Genomic DNA, 19,191 nt, shown 5'->3' with positions numbered 1-19,191 from the left:
TCTGTGTCTCCCATGTGGGTAGCAGGGACACAAACACTTTTCTCAGGCCATTAGCAGGGAGTTGGATTGGCAGTGGAGCAGGTGGGATATGAACAGGCACAATTAAAGGATGCTGGGGTCACAGGCAGTGGCTTTACTCGCTATATCACAGTGCCAGCCCCTCTCTGACTTGTGAACTTGAGAAATTGCTCTAATCTAGCTAGGCAGGAAGGCAACTCCCAAACCTGGCCACCTACAGCCACTCTGTTATACTAGCTAATACTATGGAGCAATTACTATCTGAATGACAATCTGTGATGTACTAGACAGACATTATGTCACAGGTTCTTCACAAAGTCTGTGTTGTTTAGGAATGCTTTTGACTACAAATGACAGGAGACCCAAGTTGCCTAACAAGGCTAAAACAATATCAACTTATTATTTATTATATCTAAAGTAGCAACAATAAAAATAAAAACTAGAAGTAGGTGGTTTCTGGCACTGGCTTAGGTCCTCTTATATCAGTGATGTATTTTGCTATCTGCACATTTCTTAACCTTCCTGTCCGCCTGGCTATTGCATCTTCGAACATCACATCCTCATACAAACATGCTGTAAGTCAGATAAGAGGAGATAGCATAGGATAAGGAGGTTCCCCTTGTATGCTTCCTTCTTATGAAGGAGAAAAGCATTCCTAAGATATTTCCAAAGAGGCTTTTCACGGAACTGGGTTTCTATGTGTAGTCCCCGGATAATCAGCTGGGTCCTCCTTCTCGGAGACTGAGTAATCCGTGAATAATACCTGAACAAATTCAGGAAGGAGTATGACAGAAGGGGATTACTTTGGTTTAGGAAATCAACGGTACTTGTTCTGTAGCATTGTTAGGAAATAAAGGTTAGAGAGGGTGAGAAAAAATGGGCAAGCTTATATGACTAGTAAGTGGCAAAAAGAGGATTTGAACCGGAATTTCTAAATCTTTGAGAATCCACATCCTTGCCCACCACACTATAGGACCTTTCTATAGAATTTTGGCATTTTATCTGATTTATCAAAAATATTTAGCAAGAATGCACTCAATACTCAGTACCGTTCTTGCTGCTTTATTACCTAAAGCTTCACTCAGAAAGACCAAAATTAATATGTTGTAAACTCAGCTCTAAATATTGCAGTTCACCGAGAGTTGTGAGAGGCAGTGTGGACTTCAGGGAAGTACAGGACATAAATAGAACCTCACAGATTTGGATTAGTGGGGAGTTAAAAGTTGTTAAATGGCTCAGTGGCTACATAAAACTTTCCTTCAATCCAAAGAACAATTGAGTGGTTTGAAAGGTCATTGTTGGGAGTGAGCTTCCAGGTTTTCTATATGTGGCCTAAGATCATCTAGCAATAAATACACAAAATAATGTAGTTTTTTACTGCTCAACACAGATTATCAAAGATGTGCCTATACCTCTATTTCTCTAAAAAGAACAAGGGATTTCATTAAGTCACCAACTCCTTTGTGACCAGAGTCTCACAACTGTGAGACAAAGTAAGAATCAATCCAGTGCTGTGGACCACAGCGTGCCGAGAAGTTCAGGCAGGGCCCCAATCCACTGTGTTGGCTTAACCGACAACTCCGACTGTCAGTTCAGATCTCCAGGCTCGGGTACCCAGCCTGCTGTACAGTCCAGAAGAAACACGGTGTCTTTCCTTCCTCTCTTAACTCAACCTTGGAAATTACCTGTGTGTAAAAGTAAAGAGAATAGAGGCAGTTTTATGATATTTCAAAGACACATTCCAATGAGCATTAACCACATGAATGTCTTCTTATGGTTATATTTAGTTAGGGATATCTCTTGTTTAATTTTATCTCCAAATTACATTGCTTGTACCTAAAAATCTAGTGATTTTCTCTGTCATGGTTTTGACATTTCCAATCAACATGTGTTATTTGTCTAGAATTATAAATCAACTTAAAGTAAAAAGTGAATTAGTACCGTTTGAGATAGGATCTATGTTCTAATCAGGGCAAATGAGAAACTCTTCCGTTGTGGTTTTTGACAGGAGATTAAGATGGAACCCAGAATTGCTTAGGATATTATAACTAGAGAAAATATAGGATATTTTGAAATAGAGAATTTGTAAGAAACAGAAACAGTGGATTTCATTTCATTCCCATGCCCAAAGGGTCACTTGGATCTGCATGCTTCAAAACAAGAAGGCTCTCATTGTCTTTAAAAGGCAAAAGATTTACAAGATATGAAGAGGAACCAGAGTTTAACTCATTGGCTTTATAAGTTCCCTTCAGCCCAGGGGCTGCGGTTGTGCACAGGTACAAGGACCATGCTGGAATCTGATACTATCATTGAATGCAGTTGGAGCAGGAAGACTTGAGACTGGGGCTGATAGGTTTTAGTTCATTTTGACAAGCATGTGTAGATCTCATTTCCAAATTCTCAAGTTTCTAGGTGAAGTCATCTGCCCAGTGTATTTCCCAAACTGTGCCTTTACAGACAATCATTTCTACTCTAATGATGTCCTTCTGAGTAAACTGTTGAATCACTCAAAGGATACAGATTAAAAAGAGAGAGAAAAAAGTGCTGTGTGGGAGGGGCACAGTGTTATAAAAGCAGTCATTACCATGTCAGGGCTGTAACAACTCTCAGAGGAGCATTTCCAGTCAGACAGCAACCCAGAGAATCACAAGGTATTTCAGCCATCTCTATGGAAAATGTGGCTTTATTTTTTGTTCTTCTTTCATGCTGGTATTAACATTATATAGAAAATTAAGACGTGAGGTGTTTGTAGGGGGTTAGTAGAACTTGAATGGTGTTTTCTTGTTTAGTAGTTTACTGCAAATATTTTAGTTCGAGGTAAAACTAAATGTGTGGTAAAATGTAATTGAGAATCTCAGAAGTGAGCAAATACTTCTATGCCATTAACCAAGCCAAAATGTGTGTTCATTCAAGGTGTCGGTGTTACAAAAATGTTAGAATATACATAATCTTAGTTGCCATTCTGACACTGAATTTCGTGGAGATAGTTACATAAATTAAAATATTTCCATTTAAGCAATTTAAAGTAACTTATAATTTTTCTATAAATAAAAGGAAAAAAATCTCAATTGTCATTTAAAATGAACAACCAGAAACTGCATAAATTAGGAAGCAAACTTGGGTTGAGTCAATCGAGTACAAGAATGCATTCATGTATTCAGTTGGATAATGGGTCAGTTTAATGAGAGGAAAATCAGCTTCACTTCTGCTTGAACTGACTGAAGTACAGCTCAGTAAGTGATTTTAATGTGCTGTATAGAGACACTTAATCATTATGTGTGTCAGCAACTAAAAGAAACTGCTTTTAACTTTGTGGAGAAAATTGTGGCAGTTTTTAATGAGTTTCTTTGAAACTATTGTTTCATCTTTGTTCTTGCTGATTTTTGTGATCAATTTCAAGATATTTGCACTGTGTAGTTACAGAAATGGAATTGCTTTAAATGTGACAGTAAGCCCCAATCTAAGAACCAGGGACAGTGAGAAGATGGACTGTGGTTGTGTGCCCAGTGGCACCTCCCCAGTGTTTCATTGCCTGTGCCAAGTTTCAGTATTGCATTCGTCAACTTGTATTGCAGGAACCAATACCACATCAGAAGCCTAGCCCCGCCTATGTTTTCTATTCATTTATCTCAAGGATATTAAAGTGTTATACATCAATTAGGGACATGCTGAAATTGTGTAACTTACTATCATGTTAAGGAATTCACAACAAATGTGTATCTGATCTGACAATTATTTGACGTCATCCCCTGACTTCAGTTTCCCATTGTTTTGACAGATTCTTATCCAAACACAAGGCATGGACTTGTCTAATGGTCAGAAAGTACCTTCATAGCTTTCTAAAATTGTGAACATCTCATACTTTGTTTGAAAAGTTGGTAGAAAAAGCACTAGACTTGGTGTTGAAGGCTAGGATCCAGCCTAGGTTCTGAGACTAACTAGTTAACTAAGATAGCAGTGCCATCTCCAGCTTCGTGTTTTCATTCATCTAATAGGAATTACCAAGTTTACTGGAAAAATCATTATGCAAATTAAACAAAGGTATTGAAAGGAACTTTTAACTGCGCTAGAGGCACCAAATGCCATTTTTATGTTAAGTGTGATTAATAGTACTTCATTTAAAAAAATAAATTCAGACTATTTTTAAAAGAAGTAAGTTCATGTGGGACAATTTCATTGTTTAACTTGAATTTTTTTTCTTTTTCAAGTTACCTGAAACCCTAACTTTAAAAAGCCCTTCTAATAATTTGTGTTGACATTTAAATTTTGTCATGTCAAAGTGACTGACAATGCAGATTATTAGAAAGAATTAGATGCAGAAGTTTCAATTTACTTTTCTGACTTATATTTTCACACAAGTATAGAGAAATATTTTATACCCTTTAGCTTGTTTCCAAATAGTACTGAGACAATATATTTTTAAAACCTATACAACAAGTCTATTTATAAAAACAATTTTAAGTTGGTAGAAGAAAGGAGTTTCTGAACTACCTTAATGAATCTAGTTTCTCTGATGAAGTCAGGAAGAAAAAAAAAAAACCAGTAACTTGTTTTTAACTTAATAAGCCTATTACAGCATTACTTACTGGCTACTGTCCTCTTGTATTTCCCCTTTCTGACATTTCTGAAGCTGTAACTTGCTCAAATTCTTACATACTGTAGTGAGGATATACACAAGCAAGTGTAGGGACGTGGGAAAAAGTGGGCTTCCAAAATGTGATGTGAGCTTGAATGCCTGTACTATACATAGGAGCTGTGTGACCTTGTATAAGTTATTTAACACTTAGGTGCATCAGAATATTATCTATAAAATAGAGATAATCATACCTCCTTTGCACTGTTCCTACAAAGATTAAATGAGGGCAAAAAGGAGGTGAGAGTTGCAGGAATGCATTTTATTCAATTTACTATTATTGTCTTGATAGAATTCAGTTGAGTTGTGTTTCAAATGAGAAATTTTGATACAAATTCCAATAACTTCCTTAAGAAAAGTATTTTAAGAAGTAAGGGTTTACACAAGACACCCACATGGTCGAGAAACAAGGTCTACTGTATGAGGCCACTGTAGGCAACCAGACAACTTTCCCAGCTCTTCCCCCATTCTGGAAACCATTGTCACAGAGGGATGACTGTCAGTGTTGTTTGGTGTACTTTTATAATTATAGGGTGTGTTTTAAGCCATGAGGAAGGCAAAACAGTTGGAAAAATGATCATTTGCCAGTACCATGAGGACAGACACACGCACACACACCTTGAGTGTGTCCAAAGATTCACCTTTATACATAGCCTTTGGTTGTGGTAGACATGTCTGTCATTTATTTTCTGGAGGTTGATAAACTGGGTATACATGTATGTTTCATCTACCTTAGATTATCTTTGTGTTCTTGCCTGGAATTGATTTCCCCACTGGGGATTGTGTCAGAGAAAGAATCCCTTCCAGTATTCCCATGAATGAATTCACTAGCACAGGAAGTACTTTGTATGTAGCAAGTCTGTGGTATTTGTGGTATGGAAAAGGCATGAGTAGAGGCTGAGCGAAAGTACCAACCCTGAAACAATGAGTCTGAGTGACTTCTATAAGTAGAGAGCTGAAAAGATTGTTTGTCTCACCTGGAGCTGACAAGAATAGGCATGCATGTGGCACACATCTGAATAAGTGAATTAGTGTGCGCTTTCCTGTGTGTGTGTGGGATTATACTATATGTGGGTGTTTGCAGTGTAGTTACGGGTGCAGCAAGAGATTGCAAGCCTGACCCCAGAGGCTGCTTACCTGTCTTCAGTTCCTACTCCTACACCTTACAGCTGAGTGGCAATGATCTCTTTCTTGAATCTTTCTATACAACTGTCTCTTCCTTTGTAAAACAGAGATAGCAGTGCCTTACTCACTGGGTTTAGTGAATATAAAATGGTTAGTAAAGCTAAAGTGTTTATGTCAGCAACCGTTAGACAATAAGAACTCAATAAACACTATTGTTAGTGCTGTTGCCATTTTCATATTTGCAGTGACATAAAGTGTCAATGCTTATCATTGAACTTATCTCTATACCTCAGGATTGGCTATGTGATTTACAGCATGCAAAACGAAAACATGGAAGCCCTTGTTAAAATATTGTTTAAAATATTGAGAATTTCAAATTCAAGCCTGAGAGCTTTGTGACTGAACAGGTCTCAGGAGCATGAAGCTGTCCCTGCTTTCTTTGTTCCATGGGGAGAACAGGGAAGGAAACCCTACCTGGGCAGAGTATAGCTTGTCCTACTCTACTGAACTCATCCAAGATTTCTTTTATTGCTTTCCCTCTAGGTTGATACAATGGAAGATCTTTATGTTGCGAACACAATTTTTGCCCTCAATTTCTTCAAGCATCTGGCAAAAGCAAACCACACCCAGAACCTCTTCTTCTCTCCATGGAGTATCTCATCCACCATGGCCATGGTCTACTTGGGTTCCAGGGGCAGCACTGAAGACCAGATGGCCAAGGCAAGTCTGTGTTATTCTCAACGTTAGGACAGATGATTTTGGAATGGAATTGTGGAATTCCTTTTGTTTTATGTCCAGCTTGTGTTAACTATAAGAAGGTAGTGATCATCACATGCTAATAAGACACAAACTGTTTTAACATGGATTTCTTAGACTCAAATTTGCAAAACAGCCACCATGAAAACACTCAATTGTAGATCACAGAAGACACATTGGAGTGTATTCTCCTGAAAGGGTAGAATTAATTGCAATGACATCTTCTTATATTTTAATAATATACTCATCCATAATGTTCAAACTTCCCAAAGTTAGTGTTCTGCATCACATTATCTCTTTTGGTTTTAAGACAAATGTCATTTTATAGATGAGAACAGTGGCAAGTGTGATGAAGTCAGCACCATTTCTTACCTCCTAACTCAGACTCTCCATCATTCTGCCACCTGTTGTGTTTGTTTCCCATCCATATAAAGAATTTTCCCTAATGGTTTTAGAGAGGGTGACAAGGAGAAACAATGTACTAGAACTGTGGTTACCATATTCAGAGATACACGACTAGATACCACTTTAGAGAACCTCTATCCATCAAGCATGTAAGGTCACATCCACAAGGTGGGGCCCAGCATTATGTGTGGCCAGTCTTCAGAATCAAGCTGGACAGGGTGCAGGGTAGCATTTGAGGTATTTCTGCATCCAGGTCTCCTCCCCTCACTGACTCTCTCTCTTCCTTCCTTCCTTCCTCCCTCCCTCCCTCCCTCCCTCCCTCCCTTCCTTCCTTCCTTCCTTCCTTCCTTCCTTCCTTCCTTCCTTCCTTCCTTCCTTCCATCTTTCCTACTTTGGAGAGCTTCATTTAGGGTGCTCTTTCCACTAGGGGCTTGAAATTGGGTTGAAATTCTGCAATTGCACACTGCAATATTCCTCAGAGATTCTTTTTGCACCTGTAAAATTATCATTATCCTGCAGTTTCTTAGGTCAATGACCTAGACATGGTCATCATGTAATTAAAATTCCTTCACATACCCATACATACACACACTAAAATCGAATGCTTTAAGAACAAAGCTGTAGTGTGCTTTCAGTCACACCAAAATGCCGCTGGCTTTTTCCGTTTCCCATGAGAATTTTATCTGAGTATAAATCTGACCTTCCTAGAGACATAGTGACCATTTAAGGTTGGCCTTCTTTGAGTTCTGAAGTTTCGAAGAGAGAATGTTGGCCAATCTCACTGCAGGAGGACAGGGATGGATGAATTACACTGTGTGCTGGTGCCTGTTTGAACACTGAAGCTTACAGCAAAACTCAATTGCTCAACCCTGATACCAGCAGTCTTTTGCAACATTCCTTCCCCTTTATCTTCTCTGTCTTAAAAAAAAAATGTAGTGAGCTGCATTGAAAACTTTAGGAAACATGTGAGTCTTAATTTTTTAAAGGAACCAGAGCAATGAATTTTGAGGCAAATGCTAAAGGAAGTGCTATGTGTTATTAAAGTAAAGACTTTGATTTTTATACCATAGACAAATTAATTTACTGATTACTCTGGACACAAGACTGATCTCTGTTTCCAGAAAGGGCTTGAACTCCTTAGGACTATATACACATTTTACATTTCAAATATGAATTTGATTGCTTTCCAACTAAAGATAAAGAGAAGTTTCTTGGATGGGAGGAAGATGCATGGGCATTGGGTACAGACCCTTCTGTGTTTGAGTCATGGCCGTGCCGCTTACTAAGCATGTGGATGAAGGTATACAAATCCCCTGAGCCTCAGTGTTCTCATCTATAAAAGGCAAATAAAAATTCAGAAATTTCCAGATGGCTGTGAAGATCAGAGATAGCGTGTAAAGCACTTACTAGTGGCCACCTTTATGAGAACCTTTGAATAGTTTACTTGCATAATACGGAATCCTTTGATGTAGGTGCTATGACTATTATACTCATTTCACAGATCAGGAAATTTGGACCAGAAGGGGCACGTGGTTGGGAATTGGTGTAGCTGTGAGAAGCAGTTTAAGTGTAGTTGTGGTGAAAGAAAGGACTAAACAGAAGGCATACGGTCCTAGAGAGCACAGGGCATATGAAATTAGTGTGCTGGCAAGGAATACTTTTGCTAGCTTTTGTTGTTGCTGTTGATATATATTTTTTGGTTTGGACATTGTCCCTGCCTGCCTTGCTATTTTCTCTGTGGCCTCAGCATGGCCCAGGGTCCCCTCAACTTCTCCATTCTTGCAGAGACACTTTCCCAAAGGAGTTTTTGCAATGGAGTCAGTCCTGGGGTGCTGACTTAAGGGTCAGTTTTCTAGGAAGGGAGGAAAAACAGAGAAGTTTTATAGAAAATATTCTTTGCTTGTATGTGAGCAGAGTGGAACCACTTCGTTTCATAGAGTATTAGGCAGGATTCTTTTTTTTTACTTTGTTTTTTTTTTTAACTTTTATATTAAATAAATACAAATTTCCAAAATACAACTTTTGGATTATATCGGTTTTCCCCCTATAACCACCCTCCAACTCAAAACCATCCCATCTCCCACTCCCTCTCCTATCCCATTCTTCATCAAGATTCACTTTCATTTATCTTTATATACAGAAGATCAACTTAGTATATACTAAATAAAGATTTCAACAGTTTGCACCCACACAGAAACACAAAGTATAAAGTACTGTTTGAGTACTAGTTATACTGTTAATTCACATAATAGAACACATTAAGGACAGAGATCCTACCTGGGGAGTAAGTGCACTCCTGTTGTTGATTTAACAATAAACACTCTTATTTACGACGTCAGTAATCACCCGAGGGTCTTGTCATGAGCTGCCAAGGCTATGGAAGCCTCTTGAGTTCGCCAACTCTGATCATATTTAGACAACGCCATAGTCAAAGTGGAAGTTCTCTCCTCCCTTCAGAGAAAGGTACCTCCTTCTTTGATGGCCCGTTCTTTCTAGTGGGATCTCACTCACAGAGATCTTTCATTTAGGTCATTTTTTAAATTTAATTTAATTTAATTTTATTTTTTTTGCCAGAGTGTCTTTGCTTTCCATGCCTGAAATACTCTCATGGGCTCTTCAGCCAGATCCGCATGCCTTAAGGGCTGATTCTTGATGTATGCCTTGAAGAGCAGGGAAAAGCCTCACAAATCCCAACCCTTTCCCTTCAGACCAGAAACCACCAACTGACTGGCCAAGACTGCCTCTGCCTTAGCAGGCCCTAACACCAACTGACTTAAATCATTCCCTCCTTACCCTTGGCCCCGAGGAGGGTTCTGCAGTGCCCCCTGGATTCCGCAAATATCTGGGTGGAGTGGATGTGGCAGTGTCCAGCAGGCAACAATGCTTGGTGTGTGTGAATTGGGGGATGAGACTGAGGCAGCTTCCCAGGGGCAGTCTTTCCACCTGCTTCACTGTGTTGTCTGGAACTGCCCACGTTTGAGTAGAGATTCATGTTTTGATCACTTCTCCCCTGTAATCTGTTCCTACAAATGGACATTGATTTCTTTGTGTGAATACGGCATGTGTAAATATTTTAGGCTAGTCTTGTGCATATAAAGTGACCAAATTTTATGCTTAAGTTGACTTTGGCTGATAGTTTTAGATAGGCTGGAAATGTATTTTGTATATAAGCCTGCTGAAAAGACAGAGATCTAGAAGGTTCTGACTTGACCTTATTGCTTTTGTTTTTTTTCAAAATAATAGTATTGTTTCAAGATGATACATGGACTAAAAGATAATTTAGGGAATGAGTTATAAATCATCTCATAACATTAAAATGCTTTCTAAAATTACTGATATGAATTGGTATGAAAATACTTCTTGAAGGTTCTTGTAAAGGGAATTAATGTGGGGCACTAGTTAAAGGTCTACTTAGAGGTATTTGACAGCCATTGGTCTTAAATGTTACGTAATTCAGCAGGAAAGTGCAATCATTCTCTCTCATTCCCACTACAGGTGCTTCAGTTTAAGCAAGTTGGAGGTCGTGATGTCACCCCAGCGACCCCAGAGAACTTTGCTGGTTGTGAATTCACGCAGCAGGTCCAGAAGGGTCCTTATCCCAGTGCTATTTTGCAGGTATTTGACTCATTTCTTCACATTTATTTTAAAAGTCATTTCTAGAATCCTCTTGTCTTAAATACCACAGTGTTAGACTGGAAAGGAACCTAGTACCACTTTCCCATTCACAGAAAGAAAACTACGATTCTGTGTCATTAAGTAAATATCCTAAGGTCATACCGCTAACAGACGGAAGAGCCAGGGGAATCTGGACTACATGACTTGAGGCCAAGGCTAATCCTAAATTCTATCACGCCCCTCTGATGTTAGTTGGGTAAATGTATTCTAAAACCATGGCAGACACCCCTAGGTCACACATTCATGGATGAGGATTTCCAAAGTTGAGAGGTTATGAAGTGACAAATAATTGAGGAATGAACATTAATTAACACTAATTAACATTAATTAATGAACATTAATTAACACTTCATGACCACAACTAGTTATTTGGTCATGGGAGGTGGTGGTAAGGACACAAAATATACTCTCCTTGAAAATTTCAAATAAACAATATGGAATTTTAATCCATAATCCTCTCCCCTGTACATTAGATCCTTAATACTTATTAAACTTATAAATAAGCTAAAATTACTTAGTTACCTTAAATTAAGGAACTATAGAAGAACTTACCTTTCTTCTAGGACTGTTGTCTACTTCCTGGCTAAATACAGTGCACAGACACGTAAAATTTGGAACAAATTAAAACTTATATTGTTAGTTATAATTCTCCACATCCTTATCAAGATCACTTTCTCAAAGGTTTTTCTAGGGAACCAGAAAAAAGCATGCATTAATACAGCATTTATTGTTATGTTGAAGAAATATGTCATTGCTTAAGAAATATCTTTTTTAGTAGTTCTTCATCATAAAAAGATAATTCTTTCCTTCTATTTAAGGCACAAGTCAGAGACACAATCCATTCCTCCTTCAACTCTCTGAGCTCTGCAATCAACAAATCCACAGGGGATTATCTATTGGAAAGTGCCAACAAGCTGTTTGGAGAGAAGTCTGCGAGGTTCAAGGACGTAAGTGGCACCTGTAATTGAAATGGCTGCACCCCAAACCAGCAATCAGGCCATTTACAAAATAATTCTGTACAGTTTGTACAAGTAAAGTCAGAATCTGATACAGGTTTCCCAAGGCCGGCCCTCCCCTAACTAGTGTCCCTTTTGTTCTTTCTGTATGTTGTTCACTTCCTAGTATAAATGTCTCAGTTATAGAGTTAGAAATCTGGACAACAAACTGCCTTCCAGCACTTCTATCCCCTAAGCCAAATTTCTCTAATTTAGGGTCTGTAATGCAAAGAATACGAGAAGGCAGATGGAATTGGGGCTGGAGTGTGGGGAAGGAAGTTGATGGAGAACGTGTAATCTCTACTATTTCCTCCTTCAGCACCCCTACCCAACTCCAACCCCTACCACAGGCCTCCAGTCTTTAAGGGCAGCCCATAATTTGCAGTTACACTATAGCTTGTTTGCAATCTGTTCTTTGTAACATTTGGCGCTCTCTTGCTTTAAAGGAATACATGAAACTTTCTAAGAAATACTACTCCACAGAACCCCAGGCAGTAGACTTCTTGGAATGTGCAGAAGAAGCCAGAAAAAAAATTAATTCCTGGGTCAACACTCAAACCAAAGGTAAAATCATTAAATCTTCCCTTCTTTCCACTTAGAAAACTGATCTTTTAAAACAATCCTTGAACTAGGCCATTACTCCCTTATGATTTATTAAACTTTAGTTTTGTTAATGTAAGTTTATTTTCATTTATCTGAGTGGTGTTTTAATTGAGAAAAAAATAACCAAGGTTCACTAACAGAAAATGCATGCGCTGGACTTAAATATTTTGATATTGTGTATTACCTTCAAAAAGAATATGAAAGGTAGATGTTTCAAAATGTAGGAAATAATTGTGACTCTATGTCCACTGTGGAGCAATAGAAAGAAAAACATGCTTGAGCCCAAGATGAGCAAATGTGCAATTTGCAATGCAGGAGGAAAGTACCATAAAATATTCTAATTCTTTCTTCTCTTTCACCATTCAAAGTTAATACATTGTATTTTGTTTTGTCTCTTCATCTGTCCTTGATTTTCTAAGCCTCTTCTACCATTTTAACTCATGCCCTTAATTTTTTCATAGGTTCTTGCCTCCCTTCATATTTTCACATTTAATTTAATTAAATGATCCATCCATTCTTGTTGAACTCATCCATTCTTGTTGAACTCATTCATCAGTTACCAAATATTCATCCACCTTGAGCCATGTCCCAGGCACTGTAGTGGAGATGAAAACATAAATGGAATCCCTTACCACCATAGAATTTTCCATCTTGGGAAGACATTCAATGAAATTTGCAGTTGTTACATAGTGATAAGTGCTTTCATGGGGCAGTTCAAGGTATTACATTGGAACACATAAAAAAAGTATTTGACTAGAATTTTTAAAATGCTTGAGTTTTGATTGGGAAGGTGAACTGAAACTGTCTGGGCAGAAGCCATCCATGGTACCTGGGGAAGGTGTTACAGACCGGGTATGCAGGATATGCAAAGGTCCATAAATGAAAGAACTGATCTTTTGATTAGGTTAATGGAGTTTGGTCTAAGAAGGTGGTGACCAAAAAGGTGAAGTAGCTGGTTTGTTATGCCATTCTCACCCTAAAAACAAGACTCAGCGACGTCCTATTGTCCTCAAGAGAAATTCTCATGCTTCACCTCAACTTTTGATGTTCTCAATAATCTGGAAGACTGCACTTTACAGCAGGATCCTTGGACTCCCACAAATGCAACATACTCATTGCTACCTCTAATACTACAGGATTTAATTTATGCAGCAATCAAAGTCCCACCTCTTCCTAGAAGTGTCTCCCAACCACTCACTTCCTGATAATTTCTCTTTTCCATTCGTCTGTTACTTCTTAAGTTTCATGACTCATGTTCATGTTTATCATACATAGAAAACTATTATAAAATTATTTTAGTTTGTTTTGCCTTTCCACCCAGACATAGGATCAAGCCATTATGCTGTATGTTGAGCCAGTATGCCACACTTCTATGTTCCCACAGATGGTAACACTGACCTTTGTTAACAATTTAAATCCTTCATGTTTCTGAAAGAAATGTTGGATAATTACATGAAATTAGTATCTAAAGGTTGGGGGGAATATGTTATTTTGGATGTAAAATTGTTGTTATTTGGATGCAAAATTTATAAGCTGTTATGGTTGAAAGCATCCTTAGACAACATCTGTCCAACCTAACCATGTTATTACTATGGACTCTTCACCCCCAAGAGGTTAGTTGGCTCAGGCAAGATTCCCACTTTTCAGTCACTGACTGTGGTTACCTCTTCTTCTGATCCATAGTCTAACTCCAGAATTTTTCAATTACATGTTTAAATATTTTGATAACAATGAGAAATAAGTGCTTCCATTTGACATTTATGCATAACACAATATTTCAAGAAATAGTTCAGTATCTTAATTCCATGTCTTTTGTTTTCACAGTAGCAAATAAATAGAAACTAAGGTTTTTGGAATGATAAAAAATGTTTTTGTTTATCTAAAAGTAGTTGATTTTGATTTTTCATTTCCATTAAGGGTTGTTAAATTACTAATCTAAAATATTTCCAAATCACTGAAACAGAGAAAGCAGGAAAAGTGAATATTAAATAAACATAAGTGAAGTGAAAGCAGGAAAGAAAATTAAAAATACACTTGAGAGCTTTGTTTCCTTTAAAGAACAATGTGAATTGTGTTTTTCTTAAACATAGTGTTGAATGGCTGTAAATCAACCAGCTTCATTGCCCAAAAGCTTAGCAGTTTTTGGAATGATTTTTTAAAATCAACTTTGTAATAATTTGAGAGAATTTTCTATTTTATCATGTATGACAAAATAGTAGTGTGCACAACAAAATTAAATAAAACATTAGTAGAATTCAATACTAACAAAGAATTTAAATTGCTCAAGGAATATAATGAATTTATCTTTCAAGTGGATATATTGAAACTGAGAACACAGTGATGATTTTACAGCAGTCCAATGTATGTCAGCAGAATGAAAAAGTTGTAGACTGTGGATTCAGAATCTTTACCAGTTAACGAGCATTGTAACCATGGGGAATTTGCAGACCTCTTTCATTAGGTGTCCTTTTTGTGTAAAAGGAGACTAATAATATCCTCCTAATTGAGTAGTTGTGAGGATCAAATAACGCAATGCATTTTGGTGGCTGGAACATTGCAGAGCAGGTACTCACCATAAATGGACTGATTCTAAAAATTTTCCTTTTAAATGATTACACTCAGATGTCATCATTTCTAAGAACATACCCTGGATCACTCCTTTACTTTCTTCTCTGTATTGTTACTGTTAATTGCATTATTTGGCTCAATTATAGAACTTACCACACACTGTTTCACAATTGACTTTGAGTGTTTCTTCCAGTGTTTTGGGCACATTGAAATAATTATTCCCTTATTATCCTTTATATCTTCTTGGCTCCTAATTTAGGTTTAGCCTACACCTAAGAAAGATTTACAGAATTTAGATTTTGATGACTTTATTCATTTTGGATGAAAAAATTGGTTAAATCCACAGATTGTATGAGCTATATTAGGACAACTAAGTGATGTACCGTTACACTCCTTAAGAGACTTTCATTTCCTTCTGCTCAAATAACGTTCATACCACAGCAAAACTTTGAGAAAGCAGTACAGAAAGGAAATGAAAATCTCCCTTCCCAATTTGATATCCTAAATTTAAAGCTTTATTCATTTTCTCTTGAATTTTGCAAACCTGAGAAATGCGTTCCCATTTTACTTAAGCTCTATATCTAGAGAAAAACTTGATCTTGAAGATCATCATCCCTGCAGGGTTTGACAAATGTGGACATCGAGTATGAAGCTTAATGGAAAGATCCAAGTTGTCATAACTTCATAGTTTGTGAATGTGAAATCTCAGTCGATGCTATGTTTTCTGCAGGCAAAATCCCAAATCTGTTACCTGAAGGTTCTATAGATGGAGAGACCAGGATGGTCCTGGTGAATGCTGTTTACTTCAAAGGAAAGTGGAAAACTCCCTTTGAGAAGAAGCTGAATGGGCTTTATCCTTTCCGTGTGAACTTGGTATGAGAAAAGAAGATGCATTGTCTAAATATATATTTTAGGACCTTAGACAAGATGGGAACAAAAAATTAGAGCTCATTTACTGATACTTCCAGATGACTTGCTAGGTCACAAGTTATATGTGCTAGGCATTGACTTTCAAGCTACCAAGTAGCAGTCAGTGATTTCCCAAGAGGCTGTGTGAGTAGAGCTGAAGACCACAGGCTTTATATTGATGGGTGCCTGGACTCAAATATTGGATATATCACTTATCTGCTAAGACCTAACTTATCTTCCATGCATTCCATGTCTTTTCTACAAAACTAAGCTAATGTCCAATTCAAAAATTTCTTGCAAGCATTCAGTGAGATTTATAAGCTCTTGGCCCATGACTGGTACTGAACAAATGTTTTTGTGTTGTTCTTGTTATTGTGGTGTGTTACTAAACAAAGGATATAAGCTTGAAAAAGCTATTAAGACAGAGTACCCTCTATAAGGGTATACAAATAATTTAATTTGTTGATTTAAAAAATACATTTCTTCAACACCAATTCTGAATCTATTATTTTATTGTATAGTTATAAATATCTCTCTTTTAAAAAAGATTTACCTGTTTATTTGAAAGGTAGAGAGAGAGAGAGAGAGAGAGAGAGAGAAACTTCCATTTGCTGGGTCACTTCCGAAATGTTCACAACAGCCAGGTCTGGGCCAAGCCAAAGCCAGGAGCAAACCAAGTGCCTCATCTGGGTCTTCCCTCATAAGTGGCAGGGGCTCAAACACTTGGGCCATTTTCTGCTGCCTTCCCAGGTGCATTAGCCAGTAGCTAGATCAGAAGTGGAGCAGCTGGGACTGGAACCAGCAGCCAAATGGGTTGCTCCTGCTGCAGGAGGAGGCTTAGCCCGCTGTATCACAGAGCTGGCCCCATTGCAAATCTCTTGACATCTTAGACTTGACTTTCATATTTTACTTTTTAATGATTTCAGACTGAGAGAAAACCTGTACAAATGATGTACTTGCGTGAAAAGCTGAACATTGGATACATACAAGACCTAAAGGCTCAGATTCTTGAGCTCCCATATGCTGGAAATGTCAGCATGTTCCTGTTGCTTCCAGACGAATTTGCTGATGCTAGCACTGGGTTGGAGCTGGTAAGGCATTCCCACTTCAACTGTTTCAAACATATCATTCAAGAGATGAACATCTACATCCTAGAAAATACTCTATGCTTTCCTACAGAAATGTTATTCAGTGAATAGTAAATGTGGCATATCTCAAAATTTCATTAAGGATACATCATACATGTTAACTTCTTGCAAAAATTTGGCCACTCTATTAAATTTTTATATTACCCACAATAAAGTCTATGATTTTTAACATTAGATTTCTAACACCAACTTTGACTTTTGCTTTGCTTTGCAGTTGGAAAGTGCAATCACCTATGACAAACTGCAAAAATGGACCAGCAAAGACACAATGGCTGAAGATGATGTTGAAGTATATCTCCCCCAGTTCAAATTAGAAGAGCGTTATGAACTCAAATCCATTCTGAGAAGCATGGGCATGGAGGATGCCTTCAACAAGGGCCAGGCCAATTTCCAAGGAATGTCGGAAAAAGATGATCTGTTTCTCTCTGAAGTGTTCCATCAAGCAACAGTGGATGTTAATGAGGAGGGCACTGAAGCCACTGCTGGCACTGGGGGCACTATGACAGGGAGAACTGGTCATGGGGGCCCTCAGTTTGTGGCAGATCATCCTTTCCTTTTCCTGATCACGCACAAAGTAGCCAAGAGCATCCTGTTTTTGGGCAGATTCTCCTCACCCTCAAATTGAAAGCCTCCATTTCTACACGGTATTTTGTAGCATGAGCTATAAGCCTCAGAATTGCTATCTCAAGTGCCAAAAATTTAGAGACTTTTTCTATGTTTCTGTTTTTCTGAAAAAATTTCAACATACTAAATATAAAAGCAAAAATAGACACCTGTCAACCATAATATGATTCCTCTACTAATCATTTGACCCCCTGAATAAGATGATGTCCATTTTATTCTTTCTTACTCTTCCTTTATTTTATAGCATTAACTTTTCTTTTGTTATTTATTATTTTATATAATAATGGGTTTTTAAAATTATTAACTACCTATTCAATGTAACTAATAGTTACACAAGCAAGTGATCAGTTAATTTTCTCTCTAAAGAAATACATTTATTTGTTTTTGTAATGAACAAGTAGGTGTTTCTCCATACCCTCTGTAATAAATATCTTGAAGAAAGGGCTTGAACAACATGCAAATATGTTATGTCCATTACTAGCATTACATATTGTTTTTGTAACTCATGTAAAATTACAAATATACAATAAATGAACATGTTTCCATAAAACTGTTGGTCATAAGACCTGTTATATTTTGATTCCCAGGAGTTTCACGTCATAGACCATTTGTGGCAACTCCCTTCCCAAAAAACAAGACAGAATAAAGGAGCCAAGAGGACAACTACCCCTCTTACCAGAAGATCCAGTGTTGAGGTTGAATGGGATGGGCTTGTGAGAAAAACGGGCTGGAGCTTTTTTTCCAAAATAGTCAAAGGCCTAGTAATTCAGAACAGTTGAGGTCACAGTTCTTTGGAGAAACCAGTTTCCAAACTTCCAAGTTCATTGGTCCAGACACAGAAACAAGGTTGTAGCCATTGATCTGAGAATTCAGAGAAGCAGAGATGGACTGGGTACAAGGACAGGAGGGGAAACTTAAGCTGGTTCCTGTTAAAGGTGTTTGTTTCAAAGCACTGAAAGCTTTGGAATGGAACAGAGCCAAAGAAGAACATCATTTCAGACCAGAGAATTATGGCAAGTCATAGGGTGGGGAGCCTGGACGGGGAGCAGAGTCTGACTGCAGAGTGTAGCTAGATCCTGGAAGTGGACACCAGGCACAGCACTACCTCTGGAACTCAGGGGTGATTGGCCCTGTAGAATGTGGTGGCTGGAGAAGTAGTCTCAGGATGTTACCTATCCACACCCAAATCCTGGTTCTAACATTTGGATGTGTTCTAGCCAGGAGCTAACTCTGGTCCTTTTCTTTGCTTCGGTTTTGTTTCAGTGTAAACATTTCTTCATAAGATTGATATGATGATTAAATGCAATTAGTGATTGCATGATATGTACACATTATTTAACAAATATATGATAATTATTTTCTTTGTCATTAATTAAGCTGTCAGCTAGTCAAACATATGCTTAGAATCTGAGAAAATTATTCAATTAGTTTTTAAAAACTCGAATCATAGTGTTAATTCCTCTAATCATGCATTCTTGGATATTAAGCGCCTCGCTTCCTGCATTGTCCTATTTACTTTTATATGAATATTCATTTTTTGTTTACTTCAATCATTCACTCAATGAGGTGGTAGTTGTTAACGTTCTGAATAGTTGTGAGTGTTAAAAAATTCATATTTCAGTGTCAGCGCTGTGGCACAGCGGTTAATGCCCTGGCCTGAAGTGCCAGCATCCCATATGGGTGCTGGTTCTAGTCCTGGCTGCTCCACTTCTGATCTAGCTCTCTGCAATGG

General features: G+C 37.8%; 1 protein-coding gene across 2 annotated transcripts; it reads left to right on the top strand.

Annotated features, from left to right (window-relative positions):
- The first annotated feature begins 2,539 nt into the window (after positions 1 to 2,539).
- Positions 2,540 to 18,009, top strand: SERPINB2 (serpin family B member 2). 2 transcript variants are annotated; one of them, XM_008261378.4, is made up of 8 exons: positions 2,540 to 2,669; positions 6,320 to 6,496; positions 10,433 to 10,552; positions 11,431 to 11,559; positions 12,054 to 12,171; positions 15,509 to 15,651; positions 16,614 to 16,778; positions 17,050 to 18,009. In XM_008261378.4, exons 2-8 carry the CDS (start codon positions 6,329 to 6,331, stop codon positions 17,458 to 17,460), a joined length of 1,254 nt encoding a protein of 417 aa, XP_008259600.3. In that variant the 5' UTR covers positions 2,540 to 2,669; positions 6,320 to 6,328; the 3' UTR covers positions 17,461 to 18,009.
- The last annotated feature ends 1,182 nt before the right edge of the window (positions 18,010 to 19,191 follow it).

This window comes from Oryctolagus cuniculus, chromosome 10 (genome assembly GCF_964237555.1).
Source record: "Oryctolagus cuniculus chromosome 10, mOryCun1.1, whole genome shotgun sequence".
Taxonomy (NCBI): domain Eukaryota; kingdom Metazoa; phylum Chordata; class Mammalia; order Lagomorpha; family Leporidae; genus Oryctolagus; species Oryctolagus cuniculus.
This window is presented reverse-complemented; position numbering and strand designations above follow the sequence as displayed.

Bases quoted from the DNA above. Each gene is read 5' to 3' on its own strand.
- SERPINB2 (XM_008261378.4), top strand. From the start codon at position 6,329: ATGGAAGATCTTTATGTTGCGAACACAATTTTTGCCCTCAATTTCTTC. The intron at 12,172-15,508 runs GTAAAATCATTA...TGTTTTCTGCAG, and splicing joins GGTCAACACTCAAACCAAAG to GCAAAATCCCAAATCTGTTA. The intron at 16,779-17,049 runs GTAAGGCATTCC...TTTGCTTTGCAG, and splicing joins CTAGCACTGGGTTGGAGCTG to TTGGAAAGTGCAATCACCTA.